Genomic DNA, 22,069 nt, shown 5'->3' with positions numbered 1-22,069 from the left:
AGTGCCCTTGATTAATGGGCGTAAACTTCACATCGTCTTGTTAACCAGAAAATGCTTAGATGGTTCAGTACCATCTTATCGAAAAATGACTGTTTTTATTTTAATGCCTCTGTACAAACGGTTTCGACTAGATGCTGTAGTGACATTCGTATTCCGAAATTCAAACTAGAGGTTGCCAGGAGATCTTTTTATTTTACTAATGCGGTGGTCTTCCTCGTCATATTAAATCAGAGGAATCGTTCACTGTATTGTATTTTTACTGATGTACTCTAAAAACAGGACCTCCTTTGATACCAAGGCTTATTACATTGACAGGTTTATCCTGCATAAACATTATTATTATAGTTTTTACTATTATTATCATCGCTTATGATATTGTTTCTTTTATTGCTCATTGAGAAGTTTTCTCGTTGGAAAAGCGGAAAAGAATTGGCTCAGATAATTAGAAAAAAGGCAATTAAGAAACAAGAAACCACGCCTATGGAAGGCATTGGTTGCCATTATCCCTTGGAGATTAATTATGACAATGTTAACTTTACAAGTTCTCAGGTCTCTGAGCTTTTCCCTGCTGCCATTATGTCTGTGGTTTTTGTTAAAAACCTTAAACGATGGGCCAGAACTAAACATGAAGTTCGCGCTTTCCTACGTGGCACTCTTAGGTGCAATGAGTGTGGTACAAGCTGTCACAATACAACACTATGACTACCTTACAGAGCTGTGGGGACTAAAATTAAAAGTGGCGTTAACAGGACTTGTGTACAAGAAGGTAAGGTCGTTTACTGTTTAATTAAATCATGGAGTAGGAAAGTTGGCACTTTTTGGGATGAGCTGGATTTATGACCGTTTTTTTCTGTGGGACATTTAGAATCTCTGAATACGGTAACACCTACAGTAGCTATCTAACAACAGCACATAACCTCATGAAAATTGAGAAAACAGCTATAATATTCAATTTATTCCTTGACTATGCTATGCATGATTTACCCGCACAACTGAACACTTGACAAAGCCACTACATATTTGCCTGCATTATGGATAACTTCGATTTACTGCTGAATTTCTGAGGCTGTAAGGCTAAGAACGTTTATGTTTTTTTAATCACGGTTAATGGGTCAATTTAAGTCTTTAATAAAGTTGCAAGCTTAGTTTAAATGCCCTTCAGTACATAATGGAATTAGTGCCATTAAAAAATACGTTAAATTTAGCTTTGACAAGGTTGAAAAGGATCAATGGTTATTGCTCAAAAGCGTTCCTTAGACAACGATCGGAATAAAACAATTTTTTGACCGTACATCGGACTTTTATCCAAAAATCAAAGTTTCTGATTCGTTTGAATCAATTGGTCACTGGCTTCAGTGCTGGAAAATTATTTTTTCTCCTTAACTAAAATGCACAGTTTTGTTAAAGTGAAGAGCGTTTTGAGTTCTCCCTAGAACTGTTGTGCAAAATGGGGAGTTCAGGCCCAAACGCAAAACTGTAATCGATCCGATTTGAAACTAGAATCGTAGGGACAGTTAAAGTTTTTGGCTGATTGATAAAATAAATTATCCCATGTAAGTGTTGAATGCTGGATCGGTCAGAAACACTTTTGCGAACGAAAATACTCCTGTGCTCTTCTTAGGTAAAAGAAACTCGTTCAATTTACCTAATACCTTAAATTTCTATCAGTCAAAAACACTTTTGTTCACATAAATTGCATTCTAAGGTATACCCTGCCGAGGCAGAAAATTGATAAAGTTTGTTATCAGATGTAAGCGGGAGAAAACTCAGTAAACATACGACCATCGCGTTGCAGAACAGGCAGACCAAATTAAGCGATCATAGGAATTCTAAGCGCGCAGAACGTTTCAAATTTATCATACAGTGCAGCACCGATCATATTGAGAAAGCTATACTCATCATTTCAGGATCGATTTTTTCGGAAAACGTTGGAGGAATAAAGCTCGAATTAGGCGAAGACATAGAGCATCAACAACGGATCAACAACTGTCGGGAGGTTGTAATTGGCGGCAACTTTCTTCTCTTAACGGCCTCCGGCTGAAAGTAATTTCGCGAAAAGAAGCTTTAAACAACTCATGAAGGCTAAAAAAAAATCACAAATGCGTCGATTAACATTTCATTTAACTTTATTGAGATATTCAGACCGAGATGTTATTTAGATATGTAATTTTCAGGGGTTCATTCATAACCCGCGTAGATTTTGCTCGTCTCATTACAACAATTATCAACCACAAAAACACAGTGTGGTCTGCCTGTGGTTGCAGCGCAGATATAATTGAGCGATTGTAACACGAAACGTCACATCGAGAGAGCAAGAAAGATTTGGATCGTAGCGCATGAATTTGGAGGATGATCTCTCTACTTTTGAAGACGTCGTTGCAAGTATTCTTTAATCTAAGTTTGGTTTCCACCCTGATTGTTCGGATCAGAATGTCTCAAATTCAGTTCAAAGCCTTTTATCATTTCGCAAAGAAATGTGTTTGATAATTATATATCTTACTAACCATTAAGTTTGTTATCTACTTTATCTACTCGCTCGTGGATTATTCAGTTCGTGAATAATCCTGTCACAACTACAGCCCAAAATCGATCGGGCTTTGTTTAGCGCGTTTTTCTCTAGGTTTAAGAAAACAACAAAACTGTTAAACGACTGTGAATACATGAAAGAACTGCGGATAAACACTACTTGAACAGTAGTGAAAATAAGGCCTGAAATAAATTCAGGCCTGTACGGGATTTGAACCCATGACCTCTGCGATACCGATGCAGTGCTCTACAACTGAGCTAACAAGCCCACTGGGAGCTGGACATTATGTTGGTATCAAATAAACCCGTGAAGTGGTAAATAAACGACTGTGAATATATAAAAGTCATATATTTGAACTGCACCAGAATCGGAGAGGTCAAGGGTTCAAATCCCGTATAGGCCTGAATTTTCTTAATATGTTCAATTTTGGACTCATCCATGTGAAGCAAATGACGCCTAAGAGGGTTCCACTTGTCAAGCTTCTGTGCCAAGTCTTGCAGCTCTGCCAAAGTGGGACAACCTTCTTTGACTCTATCCGCTAAGATAATATTCAAAGGGAAATTAATCCTTTGGATTTTACACTTTGGGCCTCTGGGCAAACTAAATTACATTTTAGCAAGTTAGCAAGCTGATTGATTAGAGCTAGAAGTTGGAATTTTGTCCTGGCTTTTTAATGACGTTTTCAAACAGCGATAGTAACAATAAAAGATCACAGCTACAGGTATTATGCATTCGATTTATGGTGTTTCCAGATACTGTATTTTTCAGGCAGTAACGATTCATTGACAGAATCTAGAAAAAGAAAAAACAATTATGAATTGATGCTTTTCACACATAGTCAAATAAGTATATAGGAGGTGCGCCAGGCTAACCCTAAGTTCCAACGTGGGGAGATCGAAGCGAAACGACGTATTCAGCGAAGCAGTAAATAATTCAAATCTCTCCAAAACGTCGTTCTACAGCACATTACTCCACATTCGCTAAAGTCTTGCTAATATTTTCTTAAAGAGGAGTAATGTTTCTCATCTGTGATTGCCCGCCGTGGACTGCCCGTTAGATTATCAAGGAGTGAATCTTCTACTGAGATCTGCTTGCCAGCCCATCTCATTATAACCGCAAGTAAAGATCACAGTGGAGTAGAAACCATGGACGACATACAATAAAAGGAGTCTCAGGCAGGCCTAAAACGCATACCTCTCCATTTGCCTACAAGATGAGCAAAGGAGACCAAGACCGAGCAGAAGCTCTCAGAGTTTAGAGTGGAAAACAATACCGACGATAGGCCTATCAAAAGTAAGTGTGTTCTATCCTCACCAAGGAAACGGTCTCACCTTCTTGTAAACGAGTCCTATCGATGCCACTTTCAGCTTCAAGCCCCACAGCTCCGTAAGGTGGTCATACTGCTGTGTCGCTAAAGCTGGGACCACACTCATAGCCCCTAAGAGTGTGACGCTGATGAACGCAACATTCGTGTCTAGTTCTGACCCATCACTCAGGGCTTTCATCACGAACCACAGACTCAGGGGCAGCAGGACATAACTCAAAGACGTCAGCATTTGTAAAATGAACTTTTTTATGACTGATTTCCAAGGAATTAAGGCGATCGCTGCTCTCCACAAACGTGGCTTCTTGGTTTGTAATTGGCTTTTTCTTAATTCACTAAGCCAACACCTTTCTGCTCTGCTCACGAGCAACTCAGCCTTTTGGTCTTCGAGGAATGGAAAGAGATCCTGATCACCAAGCGACTTCTTGTTCCCTACTTTCAACACGTTATTCATCCACCCAAAGAACGAGATAGATAGAACACTCGCTCTTGCTCTTGGATTCGCCGGGTCATTCATCGACGTTCCTCTTAACGACTTGAAATCAAATTAATATAAAGAATAAACAAATATATAACACATTATGTCACTTTTCAAAGAACGGTCTCTAAAACACTATTGTAATCAATTTGAACCTAACGAGGTCTACTAAAGGCTTTATGAAGACAAGGAAATATCATTTGTTTTTAATCAGATTTTTTTCTTTGTCTCATGCGTGTGATAAAACAAATGACATATTTCATTAACCACCGATCGCAAGATTTACAATCTGTCTCATTCCGTTTACCATAGAAGTTACCCTTAAAAAAAATTAGGTATCGAGGAGAATTTGTAGGGGCAGACCAACATGCTAAAAGAGTTTTGAACTGCTGAAAACAAATACCTGGCCGATTTAAAGAAAGTGATGATGACTCTTTTGGAAAATGTCTATTAGATAAAGATAAACTGATCTTTGAACATGGCATATGAAAATTTTTAAAGTCAACCAGAAGAGTTGGTTGAAATATTTCGGGTAATAAAAGAGATATACATAAGATATTTTAATTGGAGGCGTACTTGCGCCAATAAAGTATTTGATTCACTAACACAGCAGAGGAACCTTATATAAATGAACGCAACGAAGTCACCTCCACGACCTTCTTCTACTCGATCTCGGATATATAAATGCAATTAACTTTAAGATCCAACGCGTGCGATGCATCAAAAAAGCAAAGTGGATATCCCGCGAGTGTCAGAGGAATAGAAACTATGATGAATGGAAGACGGGTGTTGAACTGAAAATAAGAAAATTCTATTCAGATATATGCTGTGAGAGGTGCATGTTGATCAAATATTCGGTTCCTTTTTTAAAGACGAACTGGAAATTTGGTCAGTATTTTCTACCCTCCATTAACATCGAAATATGACTGTTTGGATGAACCCTTTTTGATACTAATACATGATAAGTTCTTCGTTTCTGGTTCATGCACTGAAATAACATCTTTTTGGGTGCAGTGGTTTTAGAAGTGATTACTATATGCTAATCTACTTCCATGTGATTACACTTTGACAAATTATGTTTATAAATATTTCGATGTAGAAACGTATGAAAATCCAACTTTTTCTAGTTCAGTTCACTATAATCTCCCAGCACGACTGCAGATGCGCTAAGCTTGTTAAAAACGTTTCAAAGCTACCCCCGTTCGTTTTTTTCTTACGGAGGATCATTCGATACTTGTATGGTTTTGAAAAATTATAATATGTAGACGACTTGATTTCTTAAATTTAATTTCAGTCGAAGTGTTTGGTTCTTATCGCTATGTCGTCTCTGAAACTCGAAAGTTTCTCCGAAAGTAGTGCAATGAGTTTGATATGGAATTTGCATGGGCGTCATCTAAGTTGAAAACGTGCAGCTCTTTCAGTCTACTTATATTTCAGACCCCTTCGACCAATTAAACAACAATGTACGACAAACAGTGTTTTAAGCCATCTGGAATTTAGCAAGTCATTTCATCTGAGTGTTCATCATTGGTCACAGTCTCATGAAGGCCTTTGGGTAAATTTATTTAATTCGAGCAACTTCAGTGGCCATTGACTTCTAAACCCGCAGCCATATCAAACTTTGTTCAAATAAATCGCCCAGAAGTCATGATTAAATTGGGTGACAATCACACCAATAAAGCACTCTGTAAAAAAACAATTGGATGAGTATACTTTCCCTGTATGGCTACCAAGACAAGAGTCCACTTAAATTGAGGCTCTTAGTTTCAATCTTCCGTGAAGTTGAGCGACAGGAAGTCCAGAAACAGCTTGAATCACCAGAACGACCCAAAGCGATGGAACTACCTCCTCACTTCTTCGGAAATTCGCGAACAAATGCTATCGTAGAGCGAAAATTTGGTTGAGTTATTGTTTACCCTAAGGCAACAACGGGTGCTTCCACCACGTCTCTCAGGGTTCCATTTGCAGTGTCTACGGTGCATTGGAACATGAATAAATATAATAGGATTATAACTGGAATAAAAACTGGTGATATTAAAAATCTTATTTTAGCCAACTGCTACTCAAAAACGGGCCTCGTTCCGCCCCCCCGCAGCCAAGCCTGTTGTACTGAAATAGAAAGCAAGTCTATTTTTGATAAAACCATAATTGCTTGTCTCGAGTAGCTGAATATAGTCGCTGATAAGATCATTCAAGTTTAGATTTTTCAGACGGCGGAAAGACAAAGGCAACCATGTTTTGTGCACGAAAGAAGCAATGTTCTGGTAAGTCGCGTGAAATCTTGAGAACAAACAAAAGAGTTCTACACAGATTTTTCCTAAGATCATCATTTTATGTTTTTCAACTGAAGGGGTTCTTGACAATAAATCTTTTTAACTTCCTCACGCTTGTGTTCAGTATCTACATCACTGAACTTTAGCCTCAGGCTGATTTCATTTCATAGTACCAGATATTTGCATACCAAATAATGCAAAATTTACAAAAAGAAATATTACATAATGATTCCGAAAAAAATTTGATGTTAGCGAGTAAAAGCAAAGAACAAGTCCATACTTTTTTCTAGATTTTAAAGCTGTTTAAAGAAATTGGTAAGTAGAAATGGATTCAGCGCGTAGGTGCCCGTGCAAGCCTCCAAACCGCTCAGGGTAGATTTCAATTTACATTGAATAAGACAAACGATAAAGCGATAGCTACATCATAAGACAAGCAATAGAGCTGCACTGAATACTACTTTGGGTGTAGTGCCCTTGATCAATGGGGGTAAACTTCACATCGTCTTGTTAACCAGGAAAGAAGGAATCAGAGGAATCGTCCACTGTATTGTATATTTACTGATTTACTCTAAAAATAGGACCTCCTTTGATACCAAGGCTTATTACATTGACAGGTTTATCCTGCGTAAACACTATTATTATAGTTTTTACTATTATTATCATTGCTTATGATATTGTTTCTTTTATTACTCATTGAGAAGTTAAGGCACTTTGTGGTAATTAAGATAGATATATAGGAACATTTATTAAAAATCAACCAATAATAAAACTCAGGGCAGTCCTGTCAAGAGCCTAAGAGTAGACAGAAAGGAAGTCTTACTTGTTATCGAAAAGGACATAAAATTCATTCTTTCTCCGATCGACAAGGAGGCACACTTATTAAAATCAACCAATAATAAAACTCAGGGCAGTCCTGTCAAGAGACTTGTTATCGAAATATTCGTGTTATTAGCCCACCTATTAAAGCATAATCTTCAAATTATCCCAGTAATATGTAACATGATAACAATGATATGTAACATGAATTCATTCTTTCTCCGATCAACAAGGAAAATGGTCGACACTGCAAATAGCACAAATCCAAGAGCGGGAGCGGGTGTACTATCCGTTCGGTTCTTTTTTTGGATGAATGACGTGTTGAAACTGGGAAATAAGAGGTCGCTCAGTGATCAAGATCTGCTCCCTCTACTTGAAGACCAAAGAGCTGAACTTCTCGTGGGAAAAGCGGAAAAGTATTGGCTCAGAGAATTAGAAGAACGGAAATTAAGAAACAAGAAACCACGTCTATGGAAGGCATTGGTTGCCATTATTCCTTGGAGATCAGCTATGACAATGTTAACTTTACAAGTTCTCAGGTCTCTGAGCTTTTCCCTGCTGCCATTATGTCTGTGGCTTTTGTTAAAAGTTTTAAACGATGGGCCAGAACTAAACATGAAGTTAGCGTTTTCCTATGTGGCACTCTTAGGTGCAATGAGTGTGGTACAAGCTGTCACTACACAACACTATGACTACCTTACAGAGCTGTGGGGACTAAAATTGAAAGTGGCGTTAACAGGACTTGTTTACAAGAAGGTAAGGTCGTTTATTGTTTAATCAAATAATGGAGTAGCTATGACTAAATAGGAGAGTTGGCACTTTTTGGGATGAGCTGGATTTGTGACTGTTTTTTTCTGTGGGACATTTAGAATATCCGAATACTATAACACCTACAGTAGCTATCTAACAACAGCACATAACCACATGAAAAGGGAGAAAACAGCTATAATATTCAATTTATTTCTTGACCATGCTATGGGATGATTTACCCACACAACTGAACACATGACAAAGCCACTACATACTTGCCTTTATTGTGGATAACTTCGATTAACTGCTGAATTTCTGAGTCTATAAGGCTAAGAACGTTTATGTTCTTTAATCAAGGTCAATGCGTCAATTTAAGTCTTTAATTAAGTCGCAAACTTAGTTTTAATGCCCCTCAGCATATAACGGAATTAGTGCCATTAAAATACGTTAAATTTAGCTTTGACAAGGTTGAAAAGGGTCGATGTTTATTGCTCAAAAGGGTTCCTTAAACAACGACCGGAATAAAGCAATTACCTTTTTGGGCTATACATAGGACTTTTATCCAAAAATCCAAGTTTCTGATTCGTTTGAATAAATTGGTCACTGGGGTCAGTGCTGGGAAATTATTTTTTCCCCTAACTAACATGCACAGTTTTGTTAAAGTGAAGAGTGTTTTGAGTCCTCCCTAGTACTGTTGTGCAAAATGGGGAGTTCAGGCACAAACGCAACACTGTAAATCGCTTGAGTTGTTTACGATCCGATTTGAACAAGAATCGTGGGGACAATTAGAGCTTTTCGGCTGATTGATTAAAATAAATTATCCCATGTAAACGTTGGAAGCTGGATCGGTCAGTAACACTTCTGCGGACGAAAATAGTTCTGTGTTTTCTGAGGTAAAAGAAACTCTTTCAATTTGTATAGATAATCACATGATTTCGAGTGCAATTTGGAATAAATAAGCACGAGTAATTTTTTTTAAAGACTAACAAAATTGCACGAGCCCGCAGAACGAGTGCAATTTGTGGTCTTTGAAAAAATTAACAAGAGCTTGTTTATTCCAAATTGCACGAGAAAAATCATGTCATTACGTGTTAATAATATACATGGAAAAATACGAGATGGCTTATCATAATTAAGCATAAGCAAAGCTCGCGCATCAAGTGCCAAAATATATTTATTCAAACGTGAGTTCGGTCAAAACAACCGCGTACGATCAAAACAATGATATGCAATGATATCTTCACATCTTCAAGGCGCAAAAAAGTCCAAAGTCCGGCTAAACAGTTCAAGAAATTGTTCAGTCTGTTCGAATCACTTTCGATGAAATGGAATCGTCGTTTCTGAGGTTTAACCATGTTTGTTTGTAATTTCGGCGTTGGATCGCTCGAGCAAAGTGTTAAGCTGGGTCGGCTCGTAGTTTTCGATTTTCTTTGCAATTCCCTTCTCTAAACAACACTTTTTCCAAACCGACAACCAAAAAGCAGTGCTTTTCACAGTGTTTTCGTTGTTTGAGTTGTTTTTCAGCTGCGGTGGCGAAAGAAAACCTACTTAAAACGCCGGCCATTGTTTCGCTCGCAAATTTTCTTGCGACACCCAAGGCTCGCATTCGATTGGCTATCTGTGAATTTCTTTGATTATTGACCAATCAGAATGTCTGATTTGTTACTTTCTTTGCACTGAATTAACCCTCTTCTGCACTGAATTAACTCTCTTCTGCACTGAATTACCTGAAAAGTGCATTTATCTTAACCAATCAGAACTGAGTAATTTTTCCATGTAAACTATAAACTTCCTAATACCTTAAATTGCTATCAGTCAAACACACTTGTGTTCACATAAATTGCATTCTGAGGTATATCCTACCGAGGCAGAAAACTGATAAAGTTTGTTATCAGATGTACGCGGGAGAAACCTCAGTAAACATACGACCATCGCGTTGGAAGACAGGAAGACCAAACTAAGCGACCATAGGAATTCTAAGCTCGCAGACCGTTTCAAATTTACTACACAGTGCAGCACCGATCATATTGAGAAAGCTGTTCTCATTATTTCAGGATCGATTTTTTCGGAAAACGTTAGAGGAATGAAGCTCGAATTAGGCGAAGACATAGAGCATCAACAACTGATCAACAGCCGTCGAAGAGATTTCACGCAGTTTGGCATTAATTGCAGTTTGGAGGGAAGAAGGTTGTAGTTGGCGGCCACTTTCTTCTCTTAACGGCCTCCGGTTAAAAGTAATTTCGTAAAAAAAAGATTTCAACGACTAATAAAGGCTAAAATGTGTCAAATGCGTCGATTAACATTTCATTTAACTTTATTGAGATATTCAGACCGAGATGTCATTTAGATATGTAATTATCAGGGCTTCATTCATAACCCTCGTAGATTTTGTTCGTCTCATGTCAACAATTATCAACTACAAAAGCACAGTGTGGTCTGCCTGTGGTTGCAGTCCAAATATTCTTGAGCGATTGTGAGTCGAAACGTGACATAGGAAGATCAAGACAGATTTGGATCGCAGCACATGAATTTGAAGAAGATTTAAGCGTGTGTAGTATCGTGTACAGCCGCCCACTTCTAAAGTTCCATTCAACTAATTGACCAGTGAGAACTAAAGTTATAAAAGACACACACATACATAAAAAAAACTGCGACTATAAAAAGCCTTGATGCGCTAGTCAGCGGACTTACCTACGAGTTACCAGAAACTGATGGAAGGAGCGAGTGAAGTAGTAACATTCAAAGTCCGATCGAAACTCAGAAAATGGCGTCATTTCCTGAGTAATATTGGAAACATCGTTACAATGCAATATTTCGTATCGCTACGTATATCGAAGGATTTTATTTTCTGAAATTCCGCTTGAAGCACCACGATCCCACGATCCCAATGTCCTTTCTGCCTATAAACAGAATTTGAACCCGTTCTTTTCAGGTTGTTTCATTGGATCGTTACAGCCTAATAAATACAGCATCTGGAAACACCATAAATCTAGTATCAAATGACGCACAGAAAATAGAGAAGTCTCTAAACCAAATGGGCATGGTGTTATATGCTCCGTTAGAGCTCGTGATCAGAAGTGTGATTTTGTGGTACCTGATCGGTTGGCAAGCTCTCACTGGCACTGGTATGTTTTACTGTCTCGTGGCGTTTCAAGTTTTATTAGCGAGAAAAGTTGCCAGCCTAAGAGAGAAAGCAGCTTCTTTCACAGACGAGCGGCTGATTGTGATGAGTGAAATTGTCTCTGGAATACGTGCAGTAAAGATGTATGCCTGGGAGTGGAACTTTAGAGATCTTGTGCGTGACCTTCGCAGGTAAAAAGAAAAAAAAGGACGTGTTAATACGGTAGTAAGGGAAGATGGTTTGAAGCCAGGGGTAGTAGTGTGCTAGTCTGAAGAGGTCGATGGGTCTTTCGTCACAAGAAGTTATTGTTGTAGCTGTCCCCGGTAAAGACTTGTTTTGTTTGCTTTGTTTTATTTTGTTTTGTTTTGTTTTTTTGCAGAAAGGAGATGTCCGTTTTACGCTTAAAAGGTGTGATAGTCGCCATCTTAGTCGTTTTGTTCTTCACAACACTTCCGATTGCCTCTCTCATCTCGGTGGTTACATTGGCGTTTACGGGGATACAGTTATCTCTATTTACGATATTTACTCTGCTTTTGGGGTTAACAACAATCAGGGCGACATTTTGCTACAATTTGAGTATGTGTATGCAAATGGTCGCAGATGCAGTAGCAGCACTAAATAGAATTCAGAAGTTTCTTGAAGAACAGATATCTAACTATGTGGCTAAACCTGAAGGATCCCGAGAAAACGATGATCGGCTCTTGACAAAGCTAAGAGTGAAAGAATATGGGTTGGTAAATCCTATCTTCTCTGTCAAGGAAAGTGATAATCACCCTAGAGGAACTCAACATCAAAATAATGGCGAGCTCTCGACAGACCACATAAACTTTGAGGACGAGCACCCTGAGAGCTCGAAAAGTAATGTGTTCCTCAAGTTAACTGACTACAAGAGGCGGAAAAACTCCTCAGGCAAACCACATCAAGCAAGCATTCAAAACTCCCCAGCCATAAGTACTCCAACGGTCCCCTTGGATGACACACCTTACTTGCCCCAGGATAGACCGGTTTGGCTAGCTACTCATGGATCTGTTGAAGAACATCAAGGAAATGCCTCTCACTTTAAAAAGCTGTGCCTCTCAATCACTAATGTTTCTTGCTCTTGGAACCAAAAGGATCTACCCAATACTTTAACTGGCATTACTTTAGACATCATAAGTAGCAAAATCCTCGCTATAATAGGTGAAGTTGGAAGTGGAAAGTCAACCTTGTTACGAGCCGTCCTTGGAGAACTACCTCTTCACGAGGGAAAGATTTCCTATCAAGGAAAGATAGCCTATGCTCCTCAAGTACCTTGGGTATTCTCTGGAACCATAAGAGAGAACATTTTGTTTGGGCTTCCATTTGACGAGCAGAAGTTTCAACATGTTGTAGATATATGCGGTTTGAGCAAAGATTTTACGGATCTCGTCCATGGCGATCTCACAGAGATCGGACAGCGAGGAGCGACCCTCAGTGGTGGTCAGAAAGCGCGGGTGGGATTAGCACGGGCAGTTTATTCAGATGCCGATATTTACTTACTTGATGATCCATTGAGTGCAGTGGATACTAAAGTAGGAAAGAAACTGTTCGAGGGCTGTATTTGTAATCATTTGTCTGGCAGCATACGTTTATTAGTCACTCACCAGCTGCAACATTTGAAAGGTCTGGATCACATCGCTGTAATGAAGAATGGCTCAATCATCAATGAGGGAACCTTCACGGAACTTAGACAAGACGGGATATTTTCTGATCTCAAGGAATTGTTCAAACACCACGTGCATGAACTGAGACGGAAAAGCTCGCTGAGTCACTTCCAATTAAGCAAGGAAGGACATTTCACGAGGATGACGAGCCGACGTCGATCATTTGTTTCACCTACTGTCTTGAAAACTACAGATGACTGCCCAAAGATTTCAAGAAGTGTAACTATGTTTGAGTTAAGAGGTAAAAAGCCCCAAAGAAAGTTGTCCACCTCAAATGTTCTCGCAAAATACAAAAGTAACAGAGAAATAAGCATCTTGGAATTTGAAGGTAATCAAGAGTTGTCTACAGTGGAGGAGAGAGATCGTTTTCTCCTTTCAAAAATGGAACCAGTGCCCCGTGCTCCGGAACAACCCGTTGCTGGTATAAAAGAAGACGAAGAAAATTTGATGTCTGGCACTGTCACCTGGCGACTTTATTGTAAATATTTCAAGGAGGGTCTACCACTACCCATGATCTTGGTTCTTGCAGTTTCCTTGATAGCAGCACAAGGTAACGACAGTTTTCATTTCAGTTTTCAGAGGCCCGCATGAATTCTTTTTTCAATCATCAGAAATAGGCAATTTTCAAAAAAGGAAAAAAATATCTTATTTTTACGAAAAAAAGTCCTGTGTTCAGCCAATATCTATCTTCAAAATCAACAACCGAGTTCTTGGAGGTTACGGAGTGATTTTTAATACAGCATGTCTACATTTTGGTAACAAAGTTCATGAAAAACATGCGCATGCGCACATGTGTAAACGTATCGCACGTTCGAGGTTCCTTAGCATGTTAGGGGTTTTCTCATTTCTTAGCATGGTATAGGCAATCTCACCATTAGAGGTTTTTTGATCTTGAACTTAAAAATATGACAAGGAAGTGAAAACCAGCAAGAGGTTCATTCACGACCTTTATGGGAAAAGATCCCTTTTATGGTCAATTCAACTTACGACAGTTTTTTTTGGCAGAGGCGTTGAGTTCCACACTGATGTCAAGATCCTTTCTTCAATGGCATCGTCTTTGGCTATTAATTATCGTTCAAATAACTGTAGGAGAATATTAAAATAAATTTAATTTACCTTAAGGATTTGTAGGGTCTTGATTTTGTACCGAACGCCTTCTTTTCATCAGGTCAGGATTAAGACTTCTTTTCTAATACTTGAAATGTTTCAGTTTCCCTAATAGTTCCAAACTGGTGGTTGGCTAAAATTGCTGAGATGTCAAATGAAAAGCAGAAAGCCGTGGACACCCATGTTATTTACGCCATTCTGGTTGCTGTGTCAATCATTATCATGACAGCATCGTCTTTATTGTTTTACTACATTCTCCTAAAAGCGTCCGAAACCCTGCACAACAAAATGACCATAGCGACAATCAAGGCTCCTGTGTTCTTTTTCGACACAAACCCAGCTGGTCGTATCCTCAATCGATTCTCCAGAGATATTGGCTGCATGGACGACGTTTTACCGCCTCGGTTCTTGGAAGCCATCAAATTTTCCTTATTCTCGCTATGTACTGTTTTGGTTCCTGTAGCAACAAACTACTGGCTTTTCTTAGCCCTACTTCCAATCATTGCGATATTTGGCTATTATGCGCGTTATCAATTGAAGTCTTCACGAGGACTGAAAAGGATCGAGGCAATCAAGTGCAGCCCTGTATACTCACATATCACAGACACCCTAAATGGACTTGAAATAATTCACACTTCAAATATGGACGACGCCTTTATAGAAAAGTTCTACAGGTTAGTTCTCGAGAACTGCTGTCAACAGTTTGAAGCTCGACTGCAAGTTATTGTCTTCAGCTCTTCCTTTTTTTTAAAAAAAGATTTTACCCTTGTGGTAAACTTTGAGCAGCAAGATAGGAAAATGATAAGAATTTTTACTATCTTTTCTCGGTGACATCTGTCTATAGCGCAAAGGTTCAGCACAGTTTGACGAGGTTCAGCATAGTTTGTCAAATTTCTGGCCTTTCAAGTGTTGGTTAATGCTTAAGAGATTTGAGTTTAATTTAAATTTTTTGAAATAGCAGAGGTTATTTCCAAGTAGTTCGCTCAATGGAAGTTGTTTTTTCTTCTTTCGTTACCTGTTCCCATTTTCATCAGAATTCATTCACTGTGTTCAGACCAAGAAAAATTGGCCTTATTAGCTATATTCATTTGTTCCATGAGCAATTTGGATCAATTCTTTCTCCTGAAGGTATCAGGACGAGAACACACAAGCTTTCATTATGGTGATATCATGCACCCGCTGGTTGAGTATTCGCTTGGATCTGATGTGCAGTTTGTTTGTCACGATTGTCGCATTAACTGCTATTTTGGTCGTAGAAAATCCTGGTGAGTACACGCAAGCATTTGCTGAAACAATGCGGGATACGTTCTTGTTACAATTTTTTTCTCCGCCTCACTTAACTCTTTTAACTCACTTTTAAGAGATGTGTACAGAACGATAAAGTGCTTGGAATTTCATTCGGCTGGTTTATCTCTCCTTGGGTATACTATAATACTGAAATATCGCAGTTTATTTTGGAGACTTTTATCTTTCAGTACCGGCTGGACTCGCTTTAACGTACGTACTGCAATCTCTGGATCTCACACAATATTCTGTACGCCTGACCTCAGAAGTAGAAAATCTGATGACATCAGTTGAGCGAGTGATGTCATATGCAAAGATTGGCTCTGAGCCCGGTTACAGCATTGAAACCCGCCCCCCTCAGTCATGGCCCGACAAAGGAAGCCTGAAAATAAAGCAACTTTCTTTAGCTTACTATGAAGGCGGACCTTGTGTATTAAAGGACATCACCTTTAACACCTATGAGAGAGAAAAGATTGGAGTTGTGGGTCGAACTGGCGCTGGAAAGTCATCTCTGGTGTCTGCTTTGTTCCGTATGCCAGAACCGTCAGGGAAGGTAATAGTATGGAATGATGCAAGTTAGCTTTATTCTCTATATTCAAGTCACATTGGTTTAAATTTGGGAAGAAAGCAGCAAAGCTTAGGCTCCTTGTGACAAAAATGTCTCAGTTATATATAAAGTTTGTGAAACGATTGGTACCCTGGCCTTTCACGACGTGGATTTTATCACCACTATATTTATACCTGCAGGTAGACATAAGGTGAACTAAAAATTTTCTTAAATCCATAATTTATATTTCATCTGCGCAGGTGTTCATCGATGGTGTTGACCTTACATCTATCAATCTACAGGAGGCTCGGAGGTCCATGGTCGTTATAACGCAAGATCCAGTGCTCTTTGTTGGAACGTTGAGAAAGAACTTGGATCCATTCATAGAGCACACAGATGCAGAGCTCTGGATGGCGTTGGAAGAAGTGCAGTTGAAGGCTCTTGTAGAGGATCTCCCAGATCAGCTCCAATTCAAACTGAAAGAATCCGGAGCAAACTTCAGCGTTGGTGAGAGGCAGCTGATCTGTTTGGCTCGAGCGCTGGTCCAGAAGAGCAAGATCATCGTCATGGATGAAGCCACTGCCAATGTGGATTTCAAGACTGACCATCAGATCCAGCAGGTTATTCGTCACAAGTTTAAAGACTCCACGGTGCTTACCATCGCTCATCGTCTCAACACCATCATGGACTATGACAAGGTTCTGGTTCTCGATGGTGGACGAGTAGTGGAGTTTGACGAACCCGAAATGTTGATGAGAAACGGTGGATCATTCGCTGAAATGGTGAAGAGCCAGACCCAGAGCAGGAAAACTAAAAACTGATTCCTTTTGTCTGGTTTCGTAGTTAGAAATTATGATTAGAGTAGTTGAGACAATAAAACCTACTTAACACGAGCCTCGAGTCCATGACAGTCCTAAAAAAAACCTGAAAGGCGCTGTAGCCAACTAAGTCATCAAGCCAGATGAGAAATGGCTATAGTATAACACTATCACGGCTTAAAACCAGTCATTTTAAATCAATGACAGTGACTTTCCTTGATAATTGGATTAAAACTGTACGGAGATGAACCTCGTAGATTAATCCTCGATGGAAGAGGACAATACTTTCCGTTTGATGATCTCTCTACTTTTTAAGACGTCGTTGCAAGAATCTTTCAATTTTAGTTTGGTTTCCACCCTGATTGTTGGGATAAATGTCTCAAATTCAGTTTAAAGCCTTTTATCATTTCGCTGAGAAATGTGTTTGATAATTATATATCTTAACATCCATTAAGTTTTTTATCTACTTTATCCACTAGCTCGTGGATTATTCCGTTTGTGAATAATCCTGTCACAACTACAACCCAAAATCATTCGGGCTTTTTTAGCACGGTTTTTCCTAGGTTTAAGAAAAGAACAAAACTGTTAAACGACTGCGAATATATGAAAGAACTGCGGAGAAACACTACTTGAGAAGTAGTGAAAATAAGGCCTGAAAAAAATTCAGGCCTGTACGGGATTTGAACCCATGACCTCTGCGATACCGATACAGTGCTCTACAACTGAGCTAACAAGCCCACTGGGAGCTGGACATTATGTTGGTTCCAAATAATCCCGTGAAGTGGTGAACAAACGACTGTGAATATATGAAAGTCATGTATTTGAGCTGCACCAGTATCAGAGGTCAAGGGTTAAAATCCCGTATAGGCCTGAATTTTTCTTAATATGTTCAATCTTTGGACTCATCCATGTGAAGAAAATGACGCCTTAGAGGGTTCCACTTGTCAAGCTTCTGTGCCAAGTCTTGCAGCTCTGCCAAAGTGGGTCAATCTTCTTTGACTCTATCCGCTAAGGTAATATTCAAAGGGAAATTAATCCTTTGAATTTTACACTTTGGGCCTCTAGGCAAACTGAATTGCATTTTAGTAAGTTAGCAAGCTGATTGATTAGAGCTAGAAGTTGGAATTTTGTCCTGGCTTTTAAATGACATTTTCAATACAGCGATAGTAACAATAAAAGATCACAGCTACAGGTATTATGCGTTTGATTTATGGTGTTTCCAGATACTGTATTTTCCAGGCAGTAACGATTCATTGACAGAATCTAGAAAAAAAAAATTATGAATTGATGCTTTTCACACATAGTGAAATAAGTATATAGGAGGCGCACCAGGCTAACCTTAAGTTTCAACGTGGGGAGATCGAAGCGAAACAACGTATTCAGCGAAACAGTAAATAATACAAATCTCTCCAAAATATCATTCTACAGCACATTACTCCACATTCGCTAAAATCTTCCCAATATTTTCTTAGAGAGGAGTAATGTTTCTCATCTGTGATTGCCTGCGGTGGACTGCCCGTTAGATTATAAATGAGTGAATCTACTACTGAGATCTGCTTGCCCGCCCATCTCTAATAGTCGCAAGTAAAGATCACAGTGGAGTAGAAACCATGGACGACATACAATAAAAGTGTAAGGAGCCTCAGGCAGGCCTAAAACGCATACCTCCCCATTTGCTTTCAAGGTGAGAAAAGCAGACCAAGACCGAGCAGAAGCTCTCAGAGTTTAGAGTGGAAAACATTACCGACGATAGGTCTATCAAAATTAAGTGTGATCTGTCTTCACCAAGGAAACAGTCTCACCTTATTGTAAAGGAGTCCTATCGATGCCACTTTCAGCTTCAAGCCCCACAGCTCCGTAAGGTGGTCATACTGCTGTGTCGCTAAAGCTGGGACCACACTCATAGCCCCTAAGAGTGCCACGCTGATGAACGCAACATTCGTGTCTAGTTCTGACCCATCACTAAGGGCTTTCAGCACGAACCGCAGACTCAGGGGCAGCAGGACATAACTCAAAGACGTCAGCATTTGTAAAATGAACTTTTTTATGACTGATTTCCAAGGAATTAAGGCGATCGCTGCTCTCCACAAACGTGGCTTCTTGGTTTGTAATTGGCTTTTTCTTAATTCACTAAGCCAACACCTTTCTGCTCTGCTCACGAGCAACTCAGCCTTTTGGTCTTCGAGGAATGGAAAGAGATCCCGATCACCAAGCGACTTCTTGTTCCCTACTTTCAACACGTTATTCATCCACCCAAAGAACAAGATAGATAGAACACTCGCTCTTGCTCTTGGATTCGCCGGGTCATTCATCGAGGCTCCTCTTAACGACTTGAAATCAAATGGCAAGCATTTCATCAGATGAAAAATTTGGCTGTTAGTTGATATCATCTTTGGGAGCAACTGCAGAATACCCGGCCACTCATTCATATGTCATTGAATAAGAATAGCGTCTATTGTGTTATGCCTCGATCTTCATAGCCTCCCGACATATGTAAGTGAGGCGGACCAAAGTGGCCGGGTATTCTGCAGTTAGACTTTCATTCTTGACTTTGTCACTCACCTCTATTTATGCTATCAAAGACAGCGGACAGCCTTAGATTTCGGTATTGGTTCTCCTTAGCCTTAATCAACACTGTGTATCACGCCATTTCATGCCATGAGCGCTGCTATTTAAATATTCTTCAGACTTTGTGTGCATTTGTTTCTCTGTTTTTAATCGTAGAATTCGAAAGCGATTCCATTTATGTTTGATTGGAGGCTTTTTGTCAACTATCGAGTCAAATTTATCATGAAAATGCAAATCATTCACTTCAAATTTTATTCACTTCACGTGTTAACACCGTTATGAATTTAATAGTGGCCTCTAAGCGTCAGGGGAATAGGAAACTATGATGAATGGAAGACGAGTGTTTAACTGAAAATAAGTAAAGTCTATTAAGATAAATGCTGTAGGAGGTGCATGTTGATCAACTATTCGGTTCTTTTTTTAAAGACGAACTAGAAATTTGGTCAGTATTTTCGACCCTCGATTAAAATCGAAATATGACTATTTGGATGAATCCTTTATGGTACTAATACACGATAAGCTCTTCGTTCCTGGTTCATGCACTAAAATAACATCTTTTTGGGAGGGGTGGTTTTAGAAGTGATTACAATATGCTCGTCTACTCCCAGGTAATTACTTTTTGACATATTATGTTCATAAATATTTCGATGTAGAAACATAAAAATCCAACTTTTTCTAGTTCAGTTCGCCATAATCTCCTAGCACGACTGCAGATGTGCTAGGCTTGCTAAAAAAAAATTTCAAAGCTACCCCGTTGATGCCCCATTAAATGCGAAAGTCTTTTCGATACAGTTTCCTTTGTAATTAAACTCTGATGAAACAATTGCATAAAATCGGTTGGTTTTTTGCCTACGGAGAGGATCATTTGATGTTTTTGAAAAATAATATTATGTAGAATACTCGATATCTTATATTTAATTTCAGTCGAAGTGTTTGGTTTTTATCGCTATGTCGTCTCTGACACCCAAAACTTTCTCCAAAAGGAGTGCAATGAGTTTGATATGGAATTTTCATGAGCGTCATCTGAGTTGAAAACGTACAGCTCTTTCAGTCTACTTATATTTCAGACACCTTCGACCAGTTAAACAACAATATACGACAAACAGTGTTTTAAGCCATCCGGAATTTAGCAAGTCATTTGATCTGAATGCTAATTTTTGGGAAGAGTCTCATGAAGGCCTTTGGGTATATTTATTTTATTAATTTTGAGCAACTCCTTTCTATACGTAAATATCGAAGGCTTTGGACCTCCAAACCCGCAGTCCTATCAGACTTTGTTCAAATAAGGGAAGGTACGTTTTTTACTGGGAGGGGTGGGTAGGGGTATTTTAGAAATTTTTTGTGAAAAAATTCGTGGCCCTCCCACTTCCCAAAATGGATTAATGCATGACCCTTCACAAATACTTACACAAAAACATCTGACCCTCCCCCCACCTCCTCGAAGACAAAAATAACCGGAAGTGAAAATAACTCACCGGAAGTGTTATTCACACTCACATAACTGCGTCTGCGCAAAGCAGTTAATTGCGTGGCGTGTGATTGCACGGTGAAAACTTGAAAATGGGCAAGGATGTACGAGGAATAGAAAGAGGGAAATGCGCTTGTGGTGACTGCGAGGATTTCACGAGGTCAGATGGAGCAACTTGTGGCTATTGTGGCTGTTTGCCGACTCGCCATTCTAAAAAGATGCCCGCTACTCCTCTGACTCTGTTGGTGGCACATCAAGTGCGAGAACAAGTTAAAGTGTAAGTCCAGAGAAGTAGAAAGATGAAGACCTGGGCTGGTTACCAGAACCTCGGGCGGAAACATTACTCCCGTTAAAATATGGACGAAAGCGGGCATGGGTCGAGAGAGACGACTACGTAAGTTGGGAGAAGATAGCGTTTTGATATATCATTTCGACACCTGAATAATCTAGATTAATCTTGACAGGAAGCTTTGCTTGTATATACAAGTTTTAGGTTTCTATACACTTCGCGTGTTTGCTTACAAATAAGAATCAACTAGGCGACATGGAGTAATTTTTTCCTTGCCAAAAAAAATTGCGACCCTCCCCCGGTTGCGAATAAAACAGGTTTGACCCTCCCCAATTTGTAAAAAACTTACTAATGACCCTCCCCTCCGAAGCCCCGGCTCACCCACCCCTTCCAATAAAAAGCGCACCTTCCCTAAATCGCCTAAGAAAAAAATGATTAAATTGGCTGACAATCACTCTAATAAAGTACTCTGTAAAAGAAAATGAATAAGTATACTTTCCCTGTATGGTTACCCAGAAACAAGAGTTCACTTATATTGAGGCTCTTAGTCTCAGTCTTCCGTGAAATTGAGCCACAGGAAGTTCAGAAACACCCAAAGCGACGGAACTACCTCCTCACTTCTTCGAAATTCGCAAACAAATGCTAGTGTAGATTGAAAATTTGGTTGAGTTATTGTTTGCCCTAAGGCAACAGTGGGTGCTTCAACCACGTCTCTCAGCGTTCCGTTTGCAGTGTCTGCAGTGCATTGAAACATGAATAAATACAATATGATTATAACTCGAATAAAAACTGGTATTAAAGATTCTCTCGCTTGTGGTGGGAAACTTTATTTTACTCTCTTCTAAGCGAACAAGGAAGAGCAAACAGTGCGTACATCGCAGTAAGAAACCTTTTGCATACTTCTACGGAATTTTTACACGAGATAAGTAAAAATAAAGTAAAACCCTTGTGCTAGCACAATTAGTGTTTCTGGAAGTTTTTCGCGTCGGTGCATCTTTTTTCGTGTGAACAGTCAAC

General features: G+C 39.3%; 2 protein-coding genes across 3 annotated transcripts; one reads left to right on the top strand and one right to left on the bottom strand.

The window, feature by feature from the left end:
• Positions 1-2,121: 2,121 nt before the first annotated feature.
• Positions 2,122-6,233, bottom strand: LOC149048841 (ATP-binding cassette sub-family C member 4-like). Of its 2 annotated transcripts, none has more exons than XM_089200454.1 (2): positions 3,859-6,233; positions 2,122-3,319 (listed from the first exon to the last, which is right to left on the bottom strand). In XM_089200454.1, exons 1-2 carry the CDS (start codon positions 4,366-4,368, stop codon positions 3,170-3,172), a joined length of 660 nt encoding a protein of 219 aa, XP_089056580.1. In that variant the 5' UTR covers positions 4,369-6,233; the 3' UTR covers positions 2,122-3,169. The 2 variants fall into 2 exon arrangements, with proteins under 2 accessions (XP_089056580.1, XP_089056579.1); XM_089200453.1 differs by having other exon boundaries at positions 2,122-3,065.
• A 595-nt stretch (positions 6,234-6,828) lies between these two features.
• Positions 6,829-17,916, top strand: LOC113668444 (ATP-binding cassette sub-family C member 4). The gene is made up of 8 exons (XM_089198936.1): positions 6,829-6,917; positions 7,652-8,174; positions 11,101-11,480; positions 11,669-13,521; positions 14,182-14,752; positions 15,207-15,343; positions 15,554-15,915; positions 16,170-17,916. Exons 2-8 carry the CDS (start codon positions 7,656-7,658, stop codon positions 16,728-16,730), a joined length of 4,383 nt encoding a protein of 1,460 aa, XP_089055062.1. The 5' UTR covers positions 6,829-6,917; positions 7,652-7,655; the 3' UTR covers positions 16,731-17,916.
• Positions 17,917-22,069: the final 4,153 nt, after the last annotated feature.

This window comes from Pocillopora damicornis, chromosome 3 (genome assembly GCF_964200805.1).
Source record: "Pocillopora damicornis chromosome 3, jaPocDami1.2, whole genome shotgun sequence".
In the NCBI taxonomy this organism is placed as follows: Eukaryota; Metazoa; Cnidaria; class Anthozoa; order Scleractinia; family Pocilloporidae; genus Pocillopora; species Pocillopora damicornis.
This window is presented reverse-complemented; position numbering and strand designations above follow the sequence as displayed.